The following is a 20530-nucleotide window of genomic DNA, read 5'->3' as shown; positions in this document are numbered from 1 at the left end:
CTGATGCCTGGCGCTCAACAGCCAGCCAGGTTCTGAGGAATTCTCCTTTGCCCTACCTGGATGTACAAAACCAGCTGGCGGTAAGGCAGAGGATGGAGGATGAGAGAAATCACTGTCCCCCAGTGGACAGGAAGGTAGCAAAGATCCATGGCAGCTGGCTTTGCCCTGTGTACTTTGCCCTAGGTGGGCACCTTGTTAGGCCCCCTTGCATCGCTGAGTGAACTGGGGGGGGGTCCCCCAAGAGTGGATAGGGTGAGGCAGGGGCTCTGCCTCCCAGCCAGCAGCTCGAGGTGGCAGACAGGACTTGCCCTCTATACTCCACAATCCCACTTCCACATCAGATAATGCTTTCTCCCACCCCCACAAAGCCTGCCAACTTTTCAAACTTTTATTAAATACAAAACCCTCGGTCTCTACGACCGAACGCTGCATTCAACGTACGCTGAAAAAAGGGTCAGACATTCAAATGTACAAAAGTCGCCAGTGCCCCCCAGCCCTGGCGAGCTGCCCTGCTCCCAGCCCCACTGCTCCCAGCCCCCCATGGAGCGTCAGGGGTGCTGGGGCTCCCAGACCCATGGAGGGGTACAGGGCTCCCACCCTGCATGGTCCCAGGCTCTCCTGCCTGCAGCCCCCCTGCCCCTGGCCTGGAAGGGGGAAGGCAGACAAGAGGAGACCTCAAGGGGAAGATTCCCTCCCTGCAAGAGGGGGGCTGCACTAGCCCCCACCAAGAGGGGCTGGGGGGTTCAAATGAGCCCTATTTCCCCCACCAAAGGGGGGAGGGCAGGTGAGGGCAGGCGCAGGCAGGGGCTGCACACACACACAGCACCTGCCTTTGGGGAAGGGGGATGGGATACAGCTGCCATCCCCCCAGCCCTGGGGATACTGAGGCACAGCGAGGGGCGTTCGCTAATCAGAGGTCTCTGTTTGGCAGAGCTGAGACAGGGCCCGGCTCTAAGCACCAGACTAAAGCAGAGGAAGACAGCAAGCCACGTCTGTGTGCCCAGCAGCATGGGCAGTGCCTGGCCAGGGCAGCAACCTTGCCCTGATCCCGCCTGCCTGGGGGCCCCAGGCTGCTCCCATCCCCAGCTGGGGCAGCAGTGGCTCCAGCACTAGTAAAGGGGGAAGCCTGCACCCCACTTCTCACAGCGCTGGTGGGGACCCTCCAGCTCTCACAGAGCAGCGGGATTTCACCCTCCCCACCCAGGGTGCAGGCAGGAGCTGGCATGGACTGGGGGCTTCTTGCCAAGCCTGGGGTTGCCCCCTCCCTCTGTGCCAGGAGCTGCTCGCAGGGCAGCCAGGCTCATCCACCAACACACCACGTATGGGGCAGGGGTCCTGCAAACGCACTCGTGGGGATGGGGGAGACGGAGAAATCCTGGGGACCAAAGGGCCGGCTGGGGGGCAGCCGTCTCCAGAAGGCAGCAGAGTAGGCAGAAAACATCCCTGTCCAGTCCTGGCTCTTGAGCTGGGGCAAAACCTGCTATGCCCAGCCAGCCTAGGCACAGGGGTTCCCGGTTACAGGAGCACTAGCCGCGGGCCAGGCGGGGCGGTGGCCTGCCGATCTCCACCGTGATGTTGGTGTACATGGGCTGGCGGGAGATCTCCACCAGCCGGTACTGCAGCGAGCTGATCCCATCCCGCTTCATCGTCATTTTGGTGTTCTGGATCTTGGTGAATCTGGCGGAAGGAAGAGTGGGATGAGGATGGAGGGATGTTTTGCTGTAGTGCCAGCAGCGCTGGATCTCTTATAGGGGTGAGCAGCCAAGTGATCGCCCAGCATTCCAACTGCCCCAGCCCTGTGGCTCACTCACCTCTGCGGGTTAGGCTCGTTGTGTTTGTCGCGTTCATGCTTAATCATGCGGTACCTCCCAATGCGGATGTCGGGCCTCGACACCTTCATGCCATTCAGGGAGATGCTGGGGACCAGGAGCAGGTTGGGATCAGTGTGTGGGCAACAGGGTGGGACATTCCCCAGCCCAGAGACCTCCAGGGTCAGACCCCAGGCAAAATAAACCTGTCCTTGGTTAAACAAAGCTGTGCCAAGCCAAGATGAGCAAAGCCAAGCCCCACCCAGGCCAGTGTCATGACCTAGAGTGCCACATACCCCATGGCAGTGTGCCCAAATTGCCACTCCCATCCAGGGACCGGCAGCTGCATTCAGCCTGTGCTGCACAGAGGCAGCCATCCATGTGCAGCCATCCATCCCTCCTTCTCTCCTTCCCTCTGCGGCCCCTGCCCTTTACATTCCCTGAATGCCGCTGCCTAGCCCTTCCTTTGGAGCCCTTCCCTCAGATCAAGGACTGCCTGAAGTTCTTCCAGAGCTCTACACACTTCTTGTCCTGCACCCTGAGCCCATCTTGTGTGGAAATCACAACTGTGCCACGTGCCTGGGGCTTCCACAAGGATGTTTTGCTCGTCTGGCCATTACAGGCTGGTTACACCCCTGTGGCTGCACACTGCTTCCCTGGGCAGCACCATGGGGAACTGGGCTTTGCTCAGCACGCAGCCATACTGCTGCCTGCCAGCTGCTGGCAGGAATGACTGCATGGCTGCTACACGGCCACCACTGAAACGCTTCCAAGTTTTCGATCTCAGTCCTGGACACATCCAAGTCTAGCATCCCAGCCCCTGTATGGAGCAGAGCCCACAGGCACACCACCCTGCGGGTGCAGCGCACACTGTGCTGGCACACCTTCAGGCTTCAGCCACAAGGGAGGCAGAGGGATGTCCTGCAGCACCCTGGGAAAGGCCAGTTCCATCCACGAGGGTCATCAGCCCTGAAGCTGGAGTGTAATTCAGTCCCTCCCTGACATGTGGCACAGCCTGTGCACATCCCCCACAAAACCGGGAACACCAGTGCAGTGGTGCTAATTCAGTGCTCAGTGGGGAGCCTGGTACACCCCAACCAGTCAGTGCTAGCGAGAGATTGGGACCTACCGATTAAAGATGTCATCGTCCTCTCCTCCCCAGCCCCAGTACTCATTGGGAAAGCCATTGATCTTCAGGAACTGGGACTTGCTCAGTCCAGAGACACCACCAAAGTAGCCGGCATAGGGAAGCCTGCAGTTGACAGCGAATGGGTTAGCCCCAGGAACAGGCAAAGGTGGAAGTGAGCCCCATGGAGACACCCAAGTACAAGGACCGACCTTTTCCTGTGTCACCCTCCTACCCAGGGCTCTGTGCCCTCTCCCATCTCAAGTCCACAATTTGAGCCATTGACCTCATGCCTGCCCCAGGTGACAATTGAGGATGGTTGCCCTTATGCCATCCCAGAGAGATATTCCAGCCCTACTCTGGGCAGAAACACCCCAACTCCCTAGGGCACCCACCTGAATCCAAACTTGTCCATGCCAACAGCAAAGTGCCGTGGCTGCTCGTAGCAGCGATAGAGGTTGCGATCGTCCATGGGGATGAGGTCCACATCGCTGAAAATGAAGCAGTCATACCCCTCGTCGTCCTTGAGTGCCTCCATGAATCCCACGTTGAGCAGTTTGGCCCGGTTGAAGGTGTCTTCACCGAACTGCAGGGCAAAGCTCAGCAATGCCTGCTTGTCCATCCCAGCCCCACCACCCCCTTGCCCCTGCTCCCCTCACCTGGTTGATGATGTAGATACCATAAGCCACCTTCTGTCGGCGCAGGATGGGGTGCAGGTAGTGCAGCCAGTACTTGAGGTGGTGCTCACGGTGCCGGAAGGGGATGAGGATGGCCACTTTCTGCCGGGGTAGGCAGTCAGGGGGGGTGTACTTGCCGCCCTGGCGCACATCAGGGTTCTCCCGCTGCACTCGCTCCATGCTCATGGGAGAGCTGAACTCGATGAGCAGGCGCCCAACTGTGAGAGGGAGGGCAGGGCGATGCCCACAGGACAGGACATGGTCAGGGTCATGGTCACCTGCTGCTCCTGCCTGGACTGGTAAAGCAAACAGCGAGGGGGACCCGCAAGGGGGACCGGCACTGCCGAGGGCAGAGAGTGCCCAAAAACTTTCCTGAACAGGGACAGAGAGACTGGGCTAACAAAACCTGAAACCAGCTATCCTGATACAGTTCCAGGCTGGGTTTTTTCTGCTATTTCACAGGGAAGCCCAGGGCCCAGGGAATAAGGATGTCAGTCATGAGCACCCACCTTAGCCCCATGTTCAGAGTCAGAGCCCAAATTCATCCCCAACGCTCACCCAGCATGTCTCACCTAAGCCAGGAGGTATCTCCTGGCAGGGCTGCAAGGGCTTCTCAGTGGCGGACTGGTTGGTGCTAGGCTTGGTGCTGGGGGATGGGGCCTCAGCACCAGCTGGCCCGTAGCTGGGAACGGTGCCGTTGGGGCGGGACGAGTTGGAGAAGGGGTGGGTGCGCGAGGCGTTCCTGGCGTTGAAACGGCTGAAGAAGTCCAGGTGCTGCGCGTAGACGTCAAAATAGAGGATCATGATGATAACGAAGTGGAGCAGGCAGAGCAGCAGCACAGCCTTGCAAATCCTTTCCAGGGTCACCCCCAAGAGCAGCCTGGTCATCTTCTGGGCACAGGCAGGCAGACATGTGCGCTTGGCGGGGCAGGGGGGCGGCTCCAGCCACGGTCCTGATCCTGCCAAGACACCTCACGCTCAGGACACCACGAGTCTGAGCTCCCAACCCATCCCAAATGACACTGGGACAGCAGGAGCAGCACAGGCCTGATGCAGACATGAAAGGCTTGTAGGCTGGTATGCCAGAGAACACCTGAGGAGGAACGCTGCACCTGGATCCCTGCTCTGAAGGCACAGCCATGAAGATAACAGAGTTCCTCAGCCCCACATAGCAAGTCCCCTTCTTGCTTTCCTAGGCCAAGACCAGAACAGGACAGACCCACTCCCCTTTTTCCCCACCCAGAGAGATGATGCAGACACTTCCAGACATGCCACAAAGAGCCTCCATGGAGGCTGGATCCTTGACGAAGTATACACTCTCCAGAAATATGGCCAGCCTGGGATGTCCAAAAGGTCACCATAGGTGTCCCCACCAGCAACTCCTTTCTGAGACACTTCCCTGTTCCCCATCCTGCTCCCTCCCCACAGAGCTACACCCCAGCAGCAGCACCAAAGCAGGGTGGCAATGAGAGCCATGACGGCAGGGGCCCTCCTCGAGGCACCCAGCGGGTCAGCAGCTGCACAGCAGACACGGAGCCAAGCCAAGCTGAGCAGGACATCCCAGCCCCCAAGTAAGTTCCCTGCTCCATCCAGGGAGGTCTGGCTTACAGCCAGCGGCACAGATCCTCTCCCCTCCTCCTGATGGTGAGGCCTCCTGGGACACTGGACTGCTGGAAGTCAGGGTCCCCTTATCTCCCACATGACACCTGGAGCTGGGCCAGAGCCCTGCCAGGAAGCCAGCTGGGAGAGTCACTAGAGGGTCCCAGACAAGTCAAACCATCTGGCCTTTCCCAGCCCTGCAACGCCAAGGCTCAGGCCACAGCACAGCCATACACCCCAGTTCCTGCCCTGATCCCTGCCCTGCCCGTCCCTGCTTTCAGGGAAGCTGCTAAGACATGGCAAAGCAACCACAAGGGACAGGCACTGGGGCTCACAAAGCCCTGAGGACCTCAGGACAGGCCAGAGCTGCTGCATAGTCCCTGGGGGGACCTTGGTGGCTGGGGGCCTGCAGCAGGACCCCCAGAAGGAGTGCAGATAGCACCCAACAGTGCTGGCAACCAGTCACTGGCAGCTGCCAGCCCTGTCCAGTGGAGACCCCCAGGGCACAGAGCTGGCAGTGATGGCCACACGGGATGGGAATGGGGATCAGAGCCGAGGTGTCAATCAGGATCCTTCACCCCACCGTGCTCTGGGGTGTCCTCTCACAGTTGCAGGACTGACCCTAGCAGGCAGACCCTGGCACCCATCACAGGTAGGGAGGTGCTAGAAAAGGCCCTGAGCCCACCAGCCCAACTATGTCCACCTTCTCTCTGCAGGATCTAGAGCAGCATCCCTGTGGATAGGGGTGTCCCGGCATGTGTCAACAGCCCAACCCCACATCCAGTTTTTTTCTAGAAAGTAGCCCTCTGAAGAAAAGCTGGTCTTGCTGTTATTGCTCAAACTTTCCCCCTTGACAGTGCCTTGCCACCCTGCAGAGACCGTGACACGGTGACCTGCCTGCCCCAGCACCTGCCAGAAACCCTCCCCAAAAACCTGTGCGGTATATGGAGTGCCTCAACAGCCAGACAGGGATGCAATAGGGAAAAATCAGAGTTGGTTTTAGGGGCGCTTTGGCAGAACGGTCCACGAGGTAAGCAGAGTGATGCTCAGCAAGAACAAAAGCAAAGCAGTCCATCAAGCAGCAGCCACAGGACACCACGAAGATGAGTGGGCTTAAACTGCTAAGGAGGGGGGTTATGAAATATGATGTCATCTCCCCCCACCGCAAGATCTGTGCAGGGTGTGAGAGGCCAAAAGCAAGCCGGGGTTGGGGAGCTGGTCCCCAGGGTTTCACAAGCCAGTGCAGTATGTGCCACAGGGCTGGTGATGCTCGTTTTGGAGGGGATGCTCAACCCCGTGGACTCAATCCTTCTTCTCACAAGACATCCCCAGGGCTGGGAGAAGGGAGGCATGGTGAAAGCCGGTGGTCCCGATGCCCTAAAGGTGGCCACCTCCCGGCTAAAAGTGGGGCGAAGAACCGCATTCAGCAAAACTAACACTCCCCCACCCCCTAATTTTTCTCAGTCCCCGACCCATGCGAAAACTTATTTAAAAAACGAAAAATAACCTCAAAATTAGGCTTTTTCCCGAGCTGGAGCGGTGCCGCCCACAAGTGACCGGGATCGCATCCCCTGGGTCGCATCCCGGGCCTCCCCCGCCCGGCCAGGCCTGCCCGCGCCGCTCCACTCACCGCGGCCTCGGGGCTGCCGCGCCGCCCCGGCGCCGGTCAGCGGCCCCCGCCGCCGCCTCCTTCTCTTCCTCTTCCTTCTCTTCCTCCTCCAGCCCCGGCCGCCGGCCCGCGGGCTCCCATGCCCGGGGCTGCGGGGGGGCCCAGCCGGCCGGGCCGCCGCACCGCCGAGAGCCGCAGGGAGACGGGGCCGCGCCCGCACGCCGGCTCCGCCCGCCGCCGCCGCACCGGGCGGGGCCGCCGCCGCCGCCCGCCCCGGAGCCGAGGGGCCGGGAGGGAAGCCCCGCAGGCACCGGGGCCCACGGACGCGGATGCCAGGGATGCAGACACACCCCGGGGTGTGCGATGCCTCCGGCTCCACCACGGGATGCTCACCGCTCGGCCCTAGGCGCGGCACCGGGGACCTTCCAAGCACCTCCGGGACACAGGCACACGGTGTCCCGGCCTTTCTTCGTTCCCTTGCTCCTTGTTGCCTGAAGGCAGCGCTTCCACAGACCCACCTGCGGCCACTCCCATGCTCCCGGCCGTTGGTGCCGGCTCAGCGTCCGTTGCAACCTATTCGTGGCTCCTTCCCCCCCACCCTATGTTTCACTGCTAGGAAACACTGGGAATCTCACTCTCCTTACCACAATGGCATCACTGAAAGATCTTGGTTTGGTCCAACTGCAAGTTTGGCCCACCATAAGTGGTTTTTGCACTGTCTGCAGCCTTTCCCTTCCTGCCACCCCCTGAGCTCTCTTCCCCAGCATTTTTATCTGTTTAGAGCAACCCTGTTCCCTGAGGCCTCTCCTCCTCCCATGCCTGGCTGCTCACCCAAGCGCGGGCTCTCCAGCTCCCTTCAGAAGCTCCCTTCAGCAGACAACCCTTCCGAAGAGAACTGAATGGCAGCCACCCAGCCCCGCCCTGCTCCACCCCTGCAAACAAGCCCCAACTGAAAGCAGTCCAACTTCTGCCTCCAGCTCTTGGTTTGGCTCCTCAGCAGGTGGCATTTTCCTCAATACCTACACATGGTTACCAAAATATCTTTCAACTCCCGCTGCCGATGCTTCTAGATGAGACAAGGTGTAAGATCCCGGAGCCTTATTGAAGCTTTTTTTCTCTGCTTGAGCAGCAGGTGTTTAGTCCAAGTCCTGGAACCCAAGCATGCACACCTAGAACGAGGTGAGCACAGGGCATGCTCACCTTATCACTGCTGACTATGGTAGGTGGGCTGTGGGCCACCCTGAGAGTAGTCCTGATGGCTCTCATATCCTTATAAGGGGCCTGTGGGTAAGTCTGGAGCCCATTGCCCTGCCAAAGCTGTGACATACAGAAGCAGGATTGGGAGAGTGGGAAAGCATCTCACAGAGACATATTTCTGATGGCTGATACATTTCTATCTGGGCAGGGCAGAGCACCACCCATACCTAAAATGCAAGTGCATGAGTCTTTCAAGACAGCTGCTAACCAGGAAGATGATTAACCCAAAAAGCAGTTTCTCTAACACCAGCACAGCCTCTCCAACCCCAGGCATCTCCTTTCAGAGCTTGGTGTGGGTCTCATGAAATGGCTCTGCAGCTCTCACACAGGACAGGCAAAAGTCTGCCCACACCTGACAGACACTCTCTTCCAAGCAGGCAGAGCCCAGTTTGCCGCTGCACAGGTCTCACATTGCTCCTGTGACACCCTCCAGCCCCAAGGGACAGCTAGCACAGCTAGCAGGGCCGGTGGCTTGGTTTTCCCCCCATCCAGGGCACCCAGGGCTGAAATATACTGCAGTCCCAAAACTCATAGGACAGTGGCAGAACAGAGGCAGGAGAACAGCAGATCTCAGAGGGGTCATGCAGAGGCAGCTGCCCTAGTTCAAGGGCAAGAAGCAGCAGGCCTGTGGTGTCCACATGGGAAGAGCAGCTCTAAGAGTGCATCTGCTCTGACACAGCACTGGAAGATCAGTGCTTTCTCCATGAAGGTATACTGGTAGAAGAACAGGATGAGGCCCTGTGCTGGATACAGCAGAAGCAGCAGCCTCCAGGCTCTCTGCAGAACACACGCAGTAGGACTTTGTTCTTCCCTTCCCCCAAGCAGCAGATGAGCTGCAGGTCCAGCTGTCTACAGCCAGCTTCCCCACACTATTCAGCACAGCCAGGGACCAGGAACAGAGCCAGCACAAAGCATCCCCACCCCTGGGACCTCTGCCAGGGCCCCCTGGACAGAGGGGCACTGCAGACTGGAGAGCCCCAGCACGCAGCCAACAGTCACACCATGGCCTTGCTGGCTGGAGGACATCCTTTGAAGGGGGAAAAGTTTCACTTGTCTGTTCTTCTGGTGCTCCCCAGCTGCACAATGGGGCTATGCACACTGTGTACACCCCCACTACACTAAACTACCCCAATGGCAGCTCAAAGGCCCAAAGCAGCTTGTTTAGTTCATGTTGGGCTGCTAGGAGCCTGGCAGAGGCAACTCAGAGCTGCCTGCTGCCTGTTCCAACAGCCTTGTACCTGCTCCAGGCAGCAAGGCACAGCTCTGCGTTCACACAGCCCCAACAGGGTGGCTCTTGCAGCCTGAGAAGGCAACAGAATTAACCCCACACATGCATGACACCACCAGGCTCCTGGAACAGCACAGGGATTTTGCCAGAGGCACAGAGAAGAATCTCTGAGCACTGGGGCAGCCCAAACCAGCACTTTCTCTCTGCAAACCTCCTTAGCATGCACAGGGAGGAGAAAGAGCTGGACAAGAACCATATTTATTTCACTGACACAGAATTGCACTGATGGTCGATTCTACACACCGGGGATGGGCAGCAGCAGGGCCCCACGGGCTGGGCCAGGCTGCTGGGGGCAGAATTCACACAGAGAAATTTGTTTCTTCCAAGGTGCCGATTGATCTGCAGGACGGGGCTCTACGCAGTCAGGCTCCTGCTCCTGATGCCAGCAATCTCCCACACCAATCAAGTATACAAACATTAAATAAGTATATACAGAATCTCTTGGGGTGGGCTGGAACAGGCTGAGTGCAAGAGGGCTCAGCCCATTTTTACTCTGGATGTCTAGAAAGAAAGAAGAGAGGTTAGATTGTGGCCCATAAACCCCAGCTCAGCACCCCAGGTCCACCCAAGCACCCCAGGACCATCCAGAAGCTGCAGACAGCTTATCAGTCCCACTGGTAACACATGAGCGTCACACGAGGAGCACTCAAGGTGACACACTCGGTGACACAGGGGCCATCAGAAGGGTTCATAATGTTGCAAACAGGCACAGTATGCTGTGGGAAGAGCTGTGCCACCCCAAACCTTGTAAGCAGCCTCCCCATCCCAATGCAGAAGACTGTGCTGAAACCCAGGGGTGTCTCCCTGGGGCTGGAGAGCATCCAGGGTGACAGCACCTTGTGCTCACATAGGCCTGGTGGCCTCAGGAAACAGGTACCTGCAGGATAGCAACGATGACCCCAAACAGCCCTATGGCACTGCCGAAGATTTCCACAATCAGGATCTTGACGAAGAGGCTGGCATTCTGGGCATCAGCCAGGGCAGCCCCGCTGCCCACGATGCCCACACAGACCCCACAGAAGAGATTGCATAAACCCACGGTCAGACCAGCTCCAAACATGGAGAAACCTGTGAGAGAGGAATGCTGTGAGAGAAGGGTGTAACCTCCTTCCACCTGCACCCAGGACATGCTGCAGAAGCTCTCCCTCGAGGTGACAGAAGACCTGGAGCTGCCAAGCCCCAGCAACACCCTGTTTGAGGAGCAGGAATGCTCTGAGGCGTGCCTCAGCTCCCGCAGTGCCAGACCACTGCTCCACCCAGAGGAGGAGCAGTGCTGCTGCTGGGCAGCACAGCCCGCTGTGTGCAGGAGGACCTCGAGAAGGTAAGTAAAATGCTGCCTTTAGGCAGAAGAGTCACATGTCCTTCAGACACCAGCAGCAGACCATGGGTAGATCAGAAGGTGTGGGTCAGGGTGTGGCAGTGCCCACAAGTGACAGCACCAGGGACCCAGCAGTCCTTACCTGCGTGGTAGTTCCTGGCTCCAATCTCTTCTGGGGTGACTCCATTGAAAGGCTGAAAAGAGAAAGCACAGGACCTGGGTTAGTGACAAGTCTGTGGTGTCTGGAAAAGGTACAGCATGAGGCAGCCACATTTTGGCCAGAGCCGGTCCCTGACTCCCCATCAGGCTGGCTTCATAGCATCTGCCTTGTGTGTGCTCTCCCAATGCTCTCTTTATCACAGGCAAGGATCACTACACAGACCACCAGTCCAGGGGTTCCCAAAGGCACAACAGGGCTACTCCCTCACAACACTGGCCCATGACCAGCTGCCCGTGCCCACCATGGCCGCAGGGGTGGCATGGCAGCCCAGGTGCTCCCATACCTCAGCCATGTTACTGATGACTATTGCCATGATGATCCCGTAGATGGCCACGGCCTCGCAGAAAATGATGCTGTGGGAGAAAGGCAAAGCCTGAGCACAGTGTCTCAGTCAGTCTGACCAGTGTGCCAGGGGAAAGACCCCACCCCAAGGAACCCCTAACACTTTATGCCCAGCCAGACAGACTCCTCCACAGCCATATGAAAGCTACCCACTACTTTCCTTTTAAACTATGGGGAGCTGCCAAGCACAAAAGGCTGGTTCTGCCGTGGCACCTGAGTAAGCTGCAAGGACCCTGTTGGAAACAGGCCTAGGAAGTCCTGCCCTTCACCAGCCTGTTTCTGCTCCTTGTGGAAGGGTTGTGCAAGGAGAACCTTTGCCTAGGCATGATGTGTGATCTCAGGGTGTTTGTTTTGAACACACTGGGCTCATTCACAGCATATCACACAGTGACCCCTCAAAGGGACACTCTGGCTCCTTTAAGGCTCTTTGTTTTGAAAGCAAACAGCATCAGCAGCTCAGCAAAGAACAATCTACCAGCAGCACCCATGGGGCTAGAGAGCACACAGAAGCCTCTTCACTGGGTGGGTTGTGACCTGCCCCACTCAGATGCAGCACAAGAACTAACCCCAGGTTTGTGCTTACCTCACCAGATTCTTTGTTTTGATCCGCGGGGCTTTGACTCCACCACCAATGATGCTGGAGCCCGTGATGTAAATCCCCCTGTAGCAGACAAGGGTGGTTGGTGGAAGGTCTGGCATTCGCAGAATTCTATACAGAAACCAGGATCTTTCAGCTGAGCAAAGAATCTGGCATGCAGCTGGGGGACACTGAGCACTCAGCCCAGCCACTCCTGAGGTATGAGTGGCCCCAGGCTGCATCACCTACACCAGCAGAACTGCTGGGGCACGAGAGCCACCACTGGACAGCCTGGGCTCAGGGGTACAGCTTCCAGAGACTTCCCTGTCTTGCCAGTGCTGCCTGTGGGCTGATCCACCCAGACTCCCCACTAGCCCAGCAATTCAGCCCCACTGCTGTGCTGACCCACAGCCCTACAAGTACACATTGTTCTACCCTGCTCTACTGTGGGAAAACTGCAGTGTATACACAGCTACCAAGATGGGACACCAGGAGAATGCTGAAGAGTCAGTCCCACTCACCAGGCAGCTCCCACCACAGACAGGGAGATGGCCAAGCCAATGCCCAGGTTGGACCACATGTAGGGTGAGGTCTCAGTCAGAAACCTGGAGAGGAAGAAATATCCTAAGTAAGCACAGAGGCTGAGGCCCCATAGTCATGCCACACAGCCTACCCCAAAACAGGTACCCCTTCACCACATTATGAAGCCCAAGATGGGTTGGGTAGCCAGACAGCAGGACACGAGAACCTCTCTCTGCCAGCCAGAAGCACAGGACCCTCACCTGCATGGAGCAAGATCTTCCTCCCAAACCCTAACTGTGAAGCAGAAGCCTGGGCTCGGAGATGTGGAGGGCAGAGCAGCAATAGCTGCACCAGGACCTCATATGGAGCTAGTAACAGGAACACATGGGCTGCATCCATCCCACCTCCCGGGGAGCAGAGGCCCTGCTCACTGTAGCTCTTGTTCTCCCGTGATGCAGTGACCGCTGCCCATCACTCAAAAGCAAGTGCTGCTCCTGGGAGGCACTGCCAGCACAGCCCTGTTTACAGGGAACTCACCAAGCCACATCGAAGCGGAAGCCCAGGTCAAATATTGTGTAGCAGATCCCTGGAAAGCAAGAACAAGATGGAAACTTCCAGGGAGGCACCAGCTGGATCCAACACTGCTGGTTCCTCCCCAGCCTGTGAAGCCCCAAGGCAAAGGCCCAGAAACACAGCACAGCATGAAGGAGGGTTACTGGGAAGACCGGCTCAGGCACGCAGCTGTGGGAAAGGTGTCCTCTCCAAATCCTACCCCTGTGATCCCAATCCTTCCACATCAGCACAGGACAGACAGCCTGGGCCCGCAATACTATCAGACCCCATCCCAGTCCTGCCCAGAAGATGATCACAGTTGATGTCACACACATTTTCTATTCCCTAAGACCATGCTGAGCTACAGGGTTTCCAGGGCAATCCACAGAGCCCTGTGCCCTGGCATGGTCTCCACCATGGCTCTCCAATGGCTCAGCCCTGTTGGAAAGCCACAGCTCCAGGGGACCAGCTGTAAGCTCTCCCCTGCCACAGGAGGGACAAGAGGACCAAGACTGTGCCCTGAGTGACCATCGCATACTGCTACATCACCATCCCATCAGCATTTGTGTTGCTTCCCAGAAGCCCATCAACATGAGAAGCTCCAGCTTTCCTCCAACACCTTTCCAAGGCTGTGGGTTCAAGACATGACTGTTTTCCTCAGCATTTCCCCTAGAGTAATTTCTAGATAAATTTATACTCCAGCACAGGTGGGAGACAACAAAGCACTGCCCTGAGAAACTCAGAAAATCCCTTCCTTTCCAAGGAGGGCTTGCCCTGCTGTGCTCATCTCCCACCAGGGGCCACAGCCAAGAGTCACATCCCTGCACAGCTCAGGCACATGCAGAGGTGCTTGCACTGAAACCCTGCCTTACTCTGAGCTCCTGAGTGGGAAACATGGCTGCAGACCAGAAGGAACACTTGCTCTTTGCTGGAAAAGGGAGGGTGACCCAGCCCTGAGGAACAGATAAGCACAAGCATTGTGGCACTGTGTGCTCCATGCCAGACAGAGAGGCTGAAGGGACAGCTGTAGTGTATCTGACTGTAACCAGTCAGTGTGACGCTGATCCTGCATACGGTTGGGAAAAGAGGAAATGGGAGACTTCTGAAACGCTCAAATGCAGCAAAGAGGTCACTGCACATGTCCCACCACTCTCTTCCACGCCGGAGCAGCAGCCTGGAAGTAGGGGGTGATGGCAATGTGCCCAGCAGAAATATGGGGGCAGGACTATGCCCCCCAGGTTGGAGAAGCCCTTCCCTGAGCACAGTCAAGGCCTGCAGGACATTTCATCCCACTGGAAGGCCTTAGCACGGCAGATCCCTTGCAGCAGAGATATCCCCATTATTCTTGTGTGCTCACCCCTCCATGTACAGGTCAGGTCTTAGCACCTCACACTCAGGGGAGCACACAAGCACTGTCAGGCGAGCCAGTGAGCCCCATAATGGGAAGTGGTAACACTGGTCACTCTTTCTGCCACAGATTTGAGGTGGCCCCGTCCCCTGTAGTGACACACAAGAATGAAGAATGGTGCCACCACAGCCAGGGAATACAGAGCCCACAGGAAAGCCGCAGCCCACCCTGCATGTCTGGCAACCTTCAAAGATGATCCCTAGTGCTGGGCCCAGCCAGTCTTTTACTTGTGTTTTGGCTTTGCTGCTTGGCTGTCAGAACAAGAACTGAACCCAGCCAGCCTCAGCTGCCTCCACTCCCCAGAAGTGGTAAAAAAGAGCTACAACCAGCTCAGGGCAGATCCTCAGGGCACCTTTCATCTCTTCAAGAGCAGGTGTAACCTTAGATTCATATGCAAAAGAAACAGGGTAAAGGACACTCTCCTGCGAGCTCTGGCTTGCAGGCCTGCAGCCAGAAGGACAGAAGATAGGGCAGCAGAACTGGAGGATCAAATCAGGGTAGTTAGGACAAAGACAGAAAACACAAAGAGCCACTGCTGCAACACTGCATGGAGCAAGACCCCTTCATGCTCATGGTCTTCCTCAAAAAGGGACTGCAGAAGGGCAGGGGAAGCTAGGAGCAGCTGGGTTCAGCTCAGCAAGATTTTCCAACAGTCTCATATTCACAGGGTGAATCTACACTGGTGTGAGCTACATGATTCAGAGAGCCCAGCAGGCAGCCCTAGGCCCATGCTGGCTTCACCAAACCCTGGAAACACGAGGGAGTGAGACACCCTTCACTTCAGACTCATTCTCTCCCTTCACTCAAACACTGAAGAAAGGGACAAGGTTTTCCCTGCCTCTGCCTGGTTTGTGGCCACTTCATTCTGTGCTAAGAGAAAATAACCAGCAGTCCCAGCACAAAATCTACCTGCTGGCCCTAGGGCATTAAATCCATCCTCCAAAAGCCCAACACCTTCAGTAGCAGAGCATGGGCTGCCATGAGCTCCAGCACGGCCAGGCAGCAGCTCCACGATCATCCAAACTTGCATGTTCTCTCAGGCTGCCCCAGCTTGGCAAAGCAAGGAGATCTCTCCACCCGAGAGACGTCAACCATCATAGTCTGAAGGAACAGGCTCCTCCTGCCTTTACCTCCCCCAATCTACCAATTCCAAACACGACCCCTGACTGGCACCAGCGCCTTTCTGCTCTCGCACACACGGAGAAGCAAATCAACTGCTCAAGCCAGACAGGCTCAGACCGCTGAAAGCTGCACATCCAACAGCGACTGGGAGTTACACGGCACCGCTGGGGGCTCCGAGGGAGCAGCTCCAAGCCCCGAGGGGTGATGCCCGGGCTGGGGAGCCCCACAGCAGCACTGCCGGTCGTGCCGCAGACCACAGACCAGCCCTGGGGAGTACCGCGGCCACCGGGGGCCTGACAACGCTGCACCCCTCAACACCCGCCTTCCTTTTCCACTCCAAAGCAACCCTCCCGGCCGCTCTGCAGCACAGGAGCAGCCAGCACGGGCACAGGCAGGAACCGCAGCCTCCCCTCCGTCCCGGAGACCCCTCCGGCCCCACGGCTCAGCCCCATACCGCGGCCCCCTGACCCTCTCCTCCGCGGCCCCGAGCCCTCCCCCGCCCCGGCGCTGACCGACGCCAAGCAGCGTGGTCCAGAAGGCGAGGCCGAGCCCCGAGTAGAGCAGGGCGAGCCCCGTCATGGTGGCGGCGGCGGCGGCACCGGGCGGCGGGATCGGATCGGGCCGGGTCACCTGACCCGCGCGCGGCACGTGACCGGAACTGCAGCGCCCGGACGGAAGTAACGGAACTCCACCGCTGCCACCGCGCCTGCTTATTGGCTGCCTGGTTTGACAGTGGCGGGAGAACTACATACACCATAATGCATCGCGACCAGCGCGTATTTCCATTGGCTGCCGTCCCCTCTCCACCCCGTTGTGGGCGGGGCTTCCGGGGCGGGGAAGGCAGAGCCGAGCTTCCATTGGCCAGCACAGCGCCGCAGCCCAGAAGCGAGCGCAGGGTCCCGCGTGCCGCCATGGCCGCGGCCTTCAGCAGCGATGGGGAGGCTGCGCTGCGGCGGGAGCTGCGCTCGGCCGTGGCGGCGGCACCGCGGAGCGACCTCGACGGCTTCTACGAGATGGGCCGGGCCGCCGCCTTCGTACGGGATGGCGGGTTCCGCAAGGTGAGTGGGACCGATGATGGGGCCGGCCGGGGCTGCCCTCCCAGTACCTCACAGAATTGTTAGCCTTGGAAGGGACCTCTGGAGATCATCCAGTCCAACTCCTTTGCCAAGGCAGGGTCACCAGAGCAGGTTGTACAGCAACGCGCCCGGGTGGGTTTGGAATGTCTCCAATGATGGAGATTCCACGACTTCCCTGGGCACCTGTTCCAGTGCTCTGCCACCCTCGGTGTAAAGAAGTCCTTCCTCATTTTAACATGAAACTGTTTTTGTCTTAGTTTATGGCCATTGCTTCTTTCTCTCACCTGTTGCTGGGCTCCACTGAAGAGAGTCCGGCACTGTCCTCTTGGCACCCACCTTTGAGATATTTATATGCATTAATGAAATCCTAATGATGTCCTCGTTCCAGGAAGGACAGGGTTAATTTTTGCAATAGCCAGGAGGGGGCATGGCTACGACCCAGAGGTTACTCTGTGCCAGCTCCCCGTCGTTTTCTGGGGACAGGGAAGGGGTCCTTTCCAGGTCCCGTAGTGTGGTACAGTCAGATATTGTCAGAACCCTGCATTGAGCACTCAGGTGTGAATCATTTGTCTCTTGTACATTGTTATTAATAGTGTTGCTGTTACCATTGGTTTTCTTATTTAATTTGTTTCCAGTAAATTGGTCTGATCTTGACCTGTGATCTTTACCCTTTGTGCCTCTAAATCTCCACTCCATCTCGCAGCAGGAGGAAAGGGAGGGGGGAGCAAGTGAGTGGCAGTCTGGTTTGGAGAGGCTTACTGGGAGCACTGAATTGGGGAGTACTATTTCTAAACCACAACAGATCTCCTCTCAGTCTTCTCTTGTTCGGACTAAATGGGCCCAGCTCCCACAGACTCTCCTCACAAGAGAGATGCTCCAGACCCCTCATCATCTTTGTGGCCTCTGCTGGACCTTCTCCAGCAGCTCCTTGTCTTTGTTATCCTGAGGAGCCCAGAACTGGAGACAGTACTCCTGATGTGCCTCACCTGGGGCAGGTAGAAGGGCAGGATCGTCACTCTCAACCTGCTGGCCACACTCTTCCCAATGCACTCCAGGATCCCATTGGCCCTCCTGGCTGTAAGGGCCCTGTCAATTCATGGTCAGCTTGTCACCCACCAAGATCCAGGTCCTTATCTGCGGAACTGCTCCTTAGGAGGTCAGCCCCCAGCCTGTGCTGATAGTTGGAGTTATTCCTCTCCTGGTGTAGTACCCTACACTTGCCCTAGTTGACCCTCATTAGGTTTCTCTCTGCTTAATTCTCCAGCCTATCAAGGTCCTGCTGAATGGCACAGCCTTCAGGTATATCAGCCACTCCCCCAGTTTCATATCAGCAAACTTGCTGAGGATATATTCTATCCATTTTATCCCTTCTGTCTCTCCATCTCACCCTCCCCAGTGCCTCATTCCCTGTCTGCCTCACCCCTTGTTCCCGCCAGGTTGCCCTGCAGTTCCCTGACGAGCTCCTGGCAGACGCAGTGGAGGTGGCAGGCCGCATGGAGGCAGCAACCGGGGCCGAGATGTACGTGTTAGGAGACACCACGTACGGCAGGTCTGTGTGGGGCTGAGGAGGGTGTCCTGGGCTCCCCTGCGGGCAGGAATGCTGCGGAGGGAGAGTTCTGTGCTGCAGAGCCTGTCTGACACCGGGTTCTCCTCACAGCTGCTGCGTGGATGAAGTGGCTGCCGAGCACGTGGGTGCCGAGGCAGTGCTGCACTACGGCCCAGCCTGCCTCAGCCCCTGCAGAAAGCTCCCGGTGCTGCACATCTTCGGGCAGCAGCCCCTGGATGTCGGGCGCTGCACAGAGGTGTTCCGGGAGCTCTACCCCGAGCAGCAGAGCTGTGTGGTGGTGCTGAGTGATGTGGTCTATGCCCATGCGATGGGTGAGTGCTCTGGGGCAGGGAGGGGGCTCTGGTACTGCTCTGAGCTCTGCAGAGCTGCCAGGGTCAGACCAAGCAGGCATTCATAACTCAGACACGGGCAGCTTTGATTTCTGTCTTCTCCCTGCCCTAGTCACATCAGGACTATGGCCAAGTTTTATTCTCACTCCTCTTTCTTCAGGTGAGCTGGAGCAGCAACTGTGCCCCGAGTACCCCAATATCATCTTCTCCAGGCTGGTGTGTGGAGACCCTCCTGGCCCCACAGTGCCTGGGGAGGAGCGGAAGTTTGGTCGCCAGTTCTTGGTGGAGGCTGCAGGAGGGCTGCAGGATTATGCCATGTTCTATGTGGGAGCTGAGGGCCTTGCCCTCACTAGCTTCATGCTGACCTGGAACTGCTGCCCTTTCAGCTCCTTCAACCCTATCACCGGCTGCGGCCGCCGCGAGACCCTCAATGTCAACCGGGCCCTGATGCGCCGCCTGTACCTGGTGGAGCGGGCCCGGGATGCCAGTGTGGTGGGCATCCTGGTGGGCACCCTCGGCGTGGCGGGCTACCTGACCGTGCTGCAGCACCTCCGGGAGCTGCTGCACCGGGCCGGCAAGCGCAGCTACACGCTGGCCGTGGGGAAGCCAAACCCCGCCAAGCTGGCCAACTTCCTGGAGGTGGACATCTTTGTCCTGGTGGCCTGTGCTCAGAATTCCCTCCTGGACTCCAGTGACTTCTACAGACCTGTTGTGACCCCCTATGAGCTGGAGCTGGCCTGCAACCCAGCCCGTGAGTGGACGGGAAACTACCTCACAGACTTCCGAGACCTGCTGCCAGGTAATAGCTAGAGACAGCTACCCATCAGCCTCCCAGGGCATATTCTGCCCAGGTGCCCTGCCTGTAAGCTGTGGTTGCTCCAGGATAGATGGACCAGGCTAACATTACCGTTCCCTGGCAGGTGCCTGTGCACATGTTGAGCTCCCACCGGCTGTTCCCACAGTGGAGGCTGTTCCTGATGTTTCGCTGATCACAGGGAAGATGCGTGCTACCTGCCTCTGTGACCCCATGACCTCTCAGCTGCCCCCCAGCACTGCCCTGGCCTGCAGGGACCAGACACGGGCTCTTGCAGAGATCAGCCCTGCAGGTTTGTGTTGGTTTCATGGTGGGGCTGAGCCCTGGTGGAGGGGCAGTGCCACATTCCTGCTCTCGGTAACAATTCCCTTTCTCCTCCCAGCCTCCTTCCTGGAGTCCCGCAGCTGGCAGGGTCTGGAGCAGCAGCTGGGACAGACCCCTGTCTCCAAGGCTGTGCAGGGCCGACGAGGGATTGCCATTGCCTATGAGGATGAAGGGTGTGAGCAACCCTGATTCAGCAGCATTGGCACCCAACCAGGAGCAGGGCCATGTGGGGGCCCAGACATTGCCTCCCACTGGGTGCTGGACCTGCTGCCAGCTGGCACCTTGCTGGATGCGGCCTTGGGTCAGTAATACTGCAGTGGGACAGCAGGAGTTGCACGTGTGTTCAGGAATGCCTGTGGCACCCTGAGGCTCATGGCCAGGGCAGCAGCAGGGCCAGGAGAGATGGCCACTTGGCCCAGACCCAGTCTTGGAGGGCTCGTTCATCCAGGGCAGCTTTGTCCCTACGTGGAAAGGTCACAACTTTGCAGGAGCTGACAGTGCTGAGACTTGAGGCTTTTGTGGACTACTGCTGCTAACTAAAGCTGAAGAGGATTTGTGAATGAAATGTTTTTTAGAATAAAACATGGGCTGAAGAGTGCAGATGGGTGATACCAGCTGTCCCAAAGTGAAAAAAACCTACCATGGTGCCCACCTGCGGCGCAAAATCTGTCAGCTCAGACCAGCCAGAGGGAACAGAAAACCAGAACTAGGACCTCCGACAGTGAAAACACAGGTTGGGCTGGGGTACTAAGGCAAAGGCAGGGGGACTCTGAGCACAAACAAGCCCCTCAGCTATTCTTATGAATGGGAATGGGGTGCTGCAGGAAGGACCCTGTGTTTGGCAGGGGTGGAGCCCCTCTCCTGTGAGGCAGGACTGTTTATGTTCCATGCTGGGCAAGCAGGACAGACTGTTTTTTGCCATCCCTCCCAAAGCTGGGGAGACACTGAGGCATCCCAACCTTGATTTAACCCCCTCCACCTGGTTCTTCCCCAGA

The 20530-nt window shown here is 57.8% G+C and overlaps 3 protein-coding genes across 5 annotated transcripts; 1 reads left to right on the top strand and 2 right to left on the bottom strand.

Moving 5' to 3' along the window:
• Positions 1-372: 372 nt before the first annotated feature.
• On the bottom strand, positions 373-7675 carry B4GALT2 (beta-1,4-galactosyltransferase 2). 3 transcript variants are annotated; one of them, XM_088060078.1, is made up of 7 exons: positions 7651-7675; positions 4184-4570; positions 3594-3829; positions 3330-3520; positions 2938-3060; positions 1812-1916; positions 373-1677 (listed from the first exon to the last, which is right to left on the bottom strand). In XM_088060078.1, exons 2-7 carry the CDS (start codon positions 4497-4499, stop codon positions 1527-1529), a joined length of 1122 nt encoding a protein of 373 aa, XP_087916204.1. In that variant the 5' UTR covers positions 4500-4570; positions 7651-7675; the 3' UTR covers positions 373-1526. The 3 variants fall into 3 exon arrangements, with proteins under 3 accessions (XP_087916204.1, XP_005521138.1, XP_014106222.1); XM_005521081.3 differs by lacking the exon at positions 7651-7675 and adding an exon at positions 6841-7003; XM_014250747.2 differs by lacking the exon at positions 7651-7675 and adding an exon at positions 6718-6781.
• A 1871-nt stretch (positions 7676-9546) lies between these two features.
• On the bottom strand, positions 9547-16093 carry ATP6V0B (ATPase H+ transporting V0 subunit b). Its single transcript, XM_005521080.2, has 8 exons — positions 15938-16093; positions 12881-12929; positions 12343-12426; positions 11828-11905; positions 11186-11255; positions 10825-10876; positions 10242-10432; positions 9547-9865 (listed from the first exon to the last, which is right to left on the bottom strand). The coding sequence occupies exons 1-8, from the start codon at positions 16002-16004 to the stop codon at positions 9842-9844; spliced, it is 615 nt and encodes a 204-aa protein (XP_005521137.1). The 5' UTR covers positions 16005-16093; the 3' UTR covers positions 9547-9841.
• A 236-nt stretch (positions 16094-16329) lies between these two features.
• Positions 16330-20135, top strand: DPH2 (diphthamide biosynthesis 2). Its single transcript, XM_005521079.3, has 6 exons — positions 16330-16483; positions 17938-18050; positions 18159-18379; positions 18558-19196; positions 19318-19503; positions 19594-20135. The coding sequence occupies exons 1-6, from the start codon at positions 16337-16339 to the stop codon at positions 19722-19724; spliced, it is 1437 nt and encodes a 478-aa protein (XP_005521136.2). The 5' UTR covers positions 16330-16336; the 3' UTR covers positions 19725-20135.
• The last annotated feature ends 395 nt before the right edge of the window (positions 20136-20530 follow it).

Source organism: Pseudopodoces humilis, chromosome 10, assembly GCF_049639895.1.
Source record: "Pseudopodoces humilis isolate 2021_Gansu_Grassland_sample_001 chromosome 10, ASM4963989v1, whole genome shotgun sequence".
In the NCBI taxonomy this organism is placed as follows: domain Eukaryota; kingdom Metazoa; phylum Chordata; class Aves; order Passeriformes; family Paridae; genus Pseudopodoces; species Pseudopodoces humilis.
The sequence above is the reverse complement of the archived record's forward strand: the minus strand, read 5'-3'. Positions and strand labels throughout refer to the sequence as shown.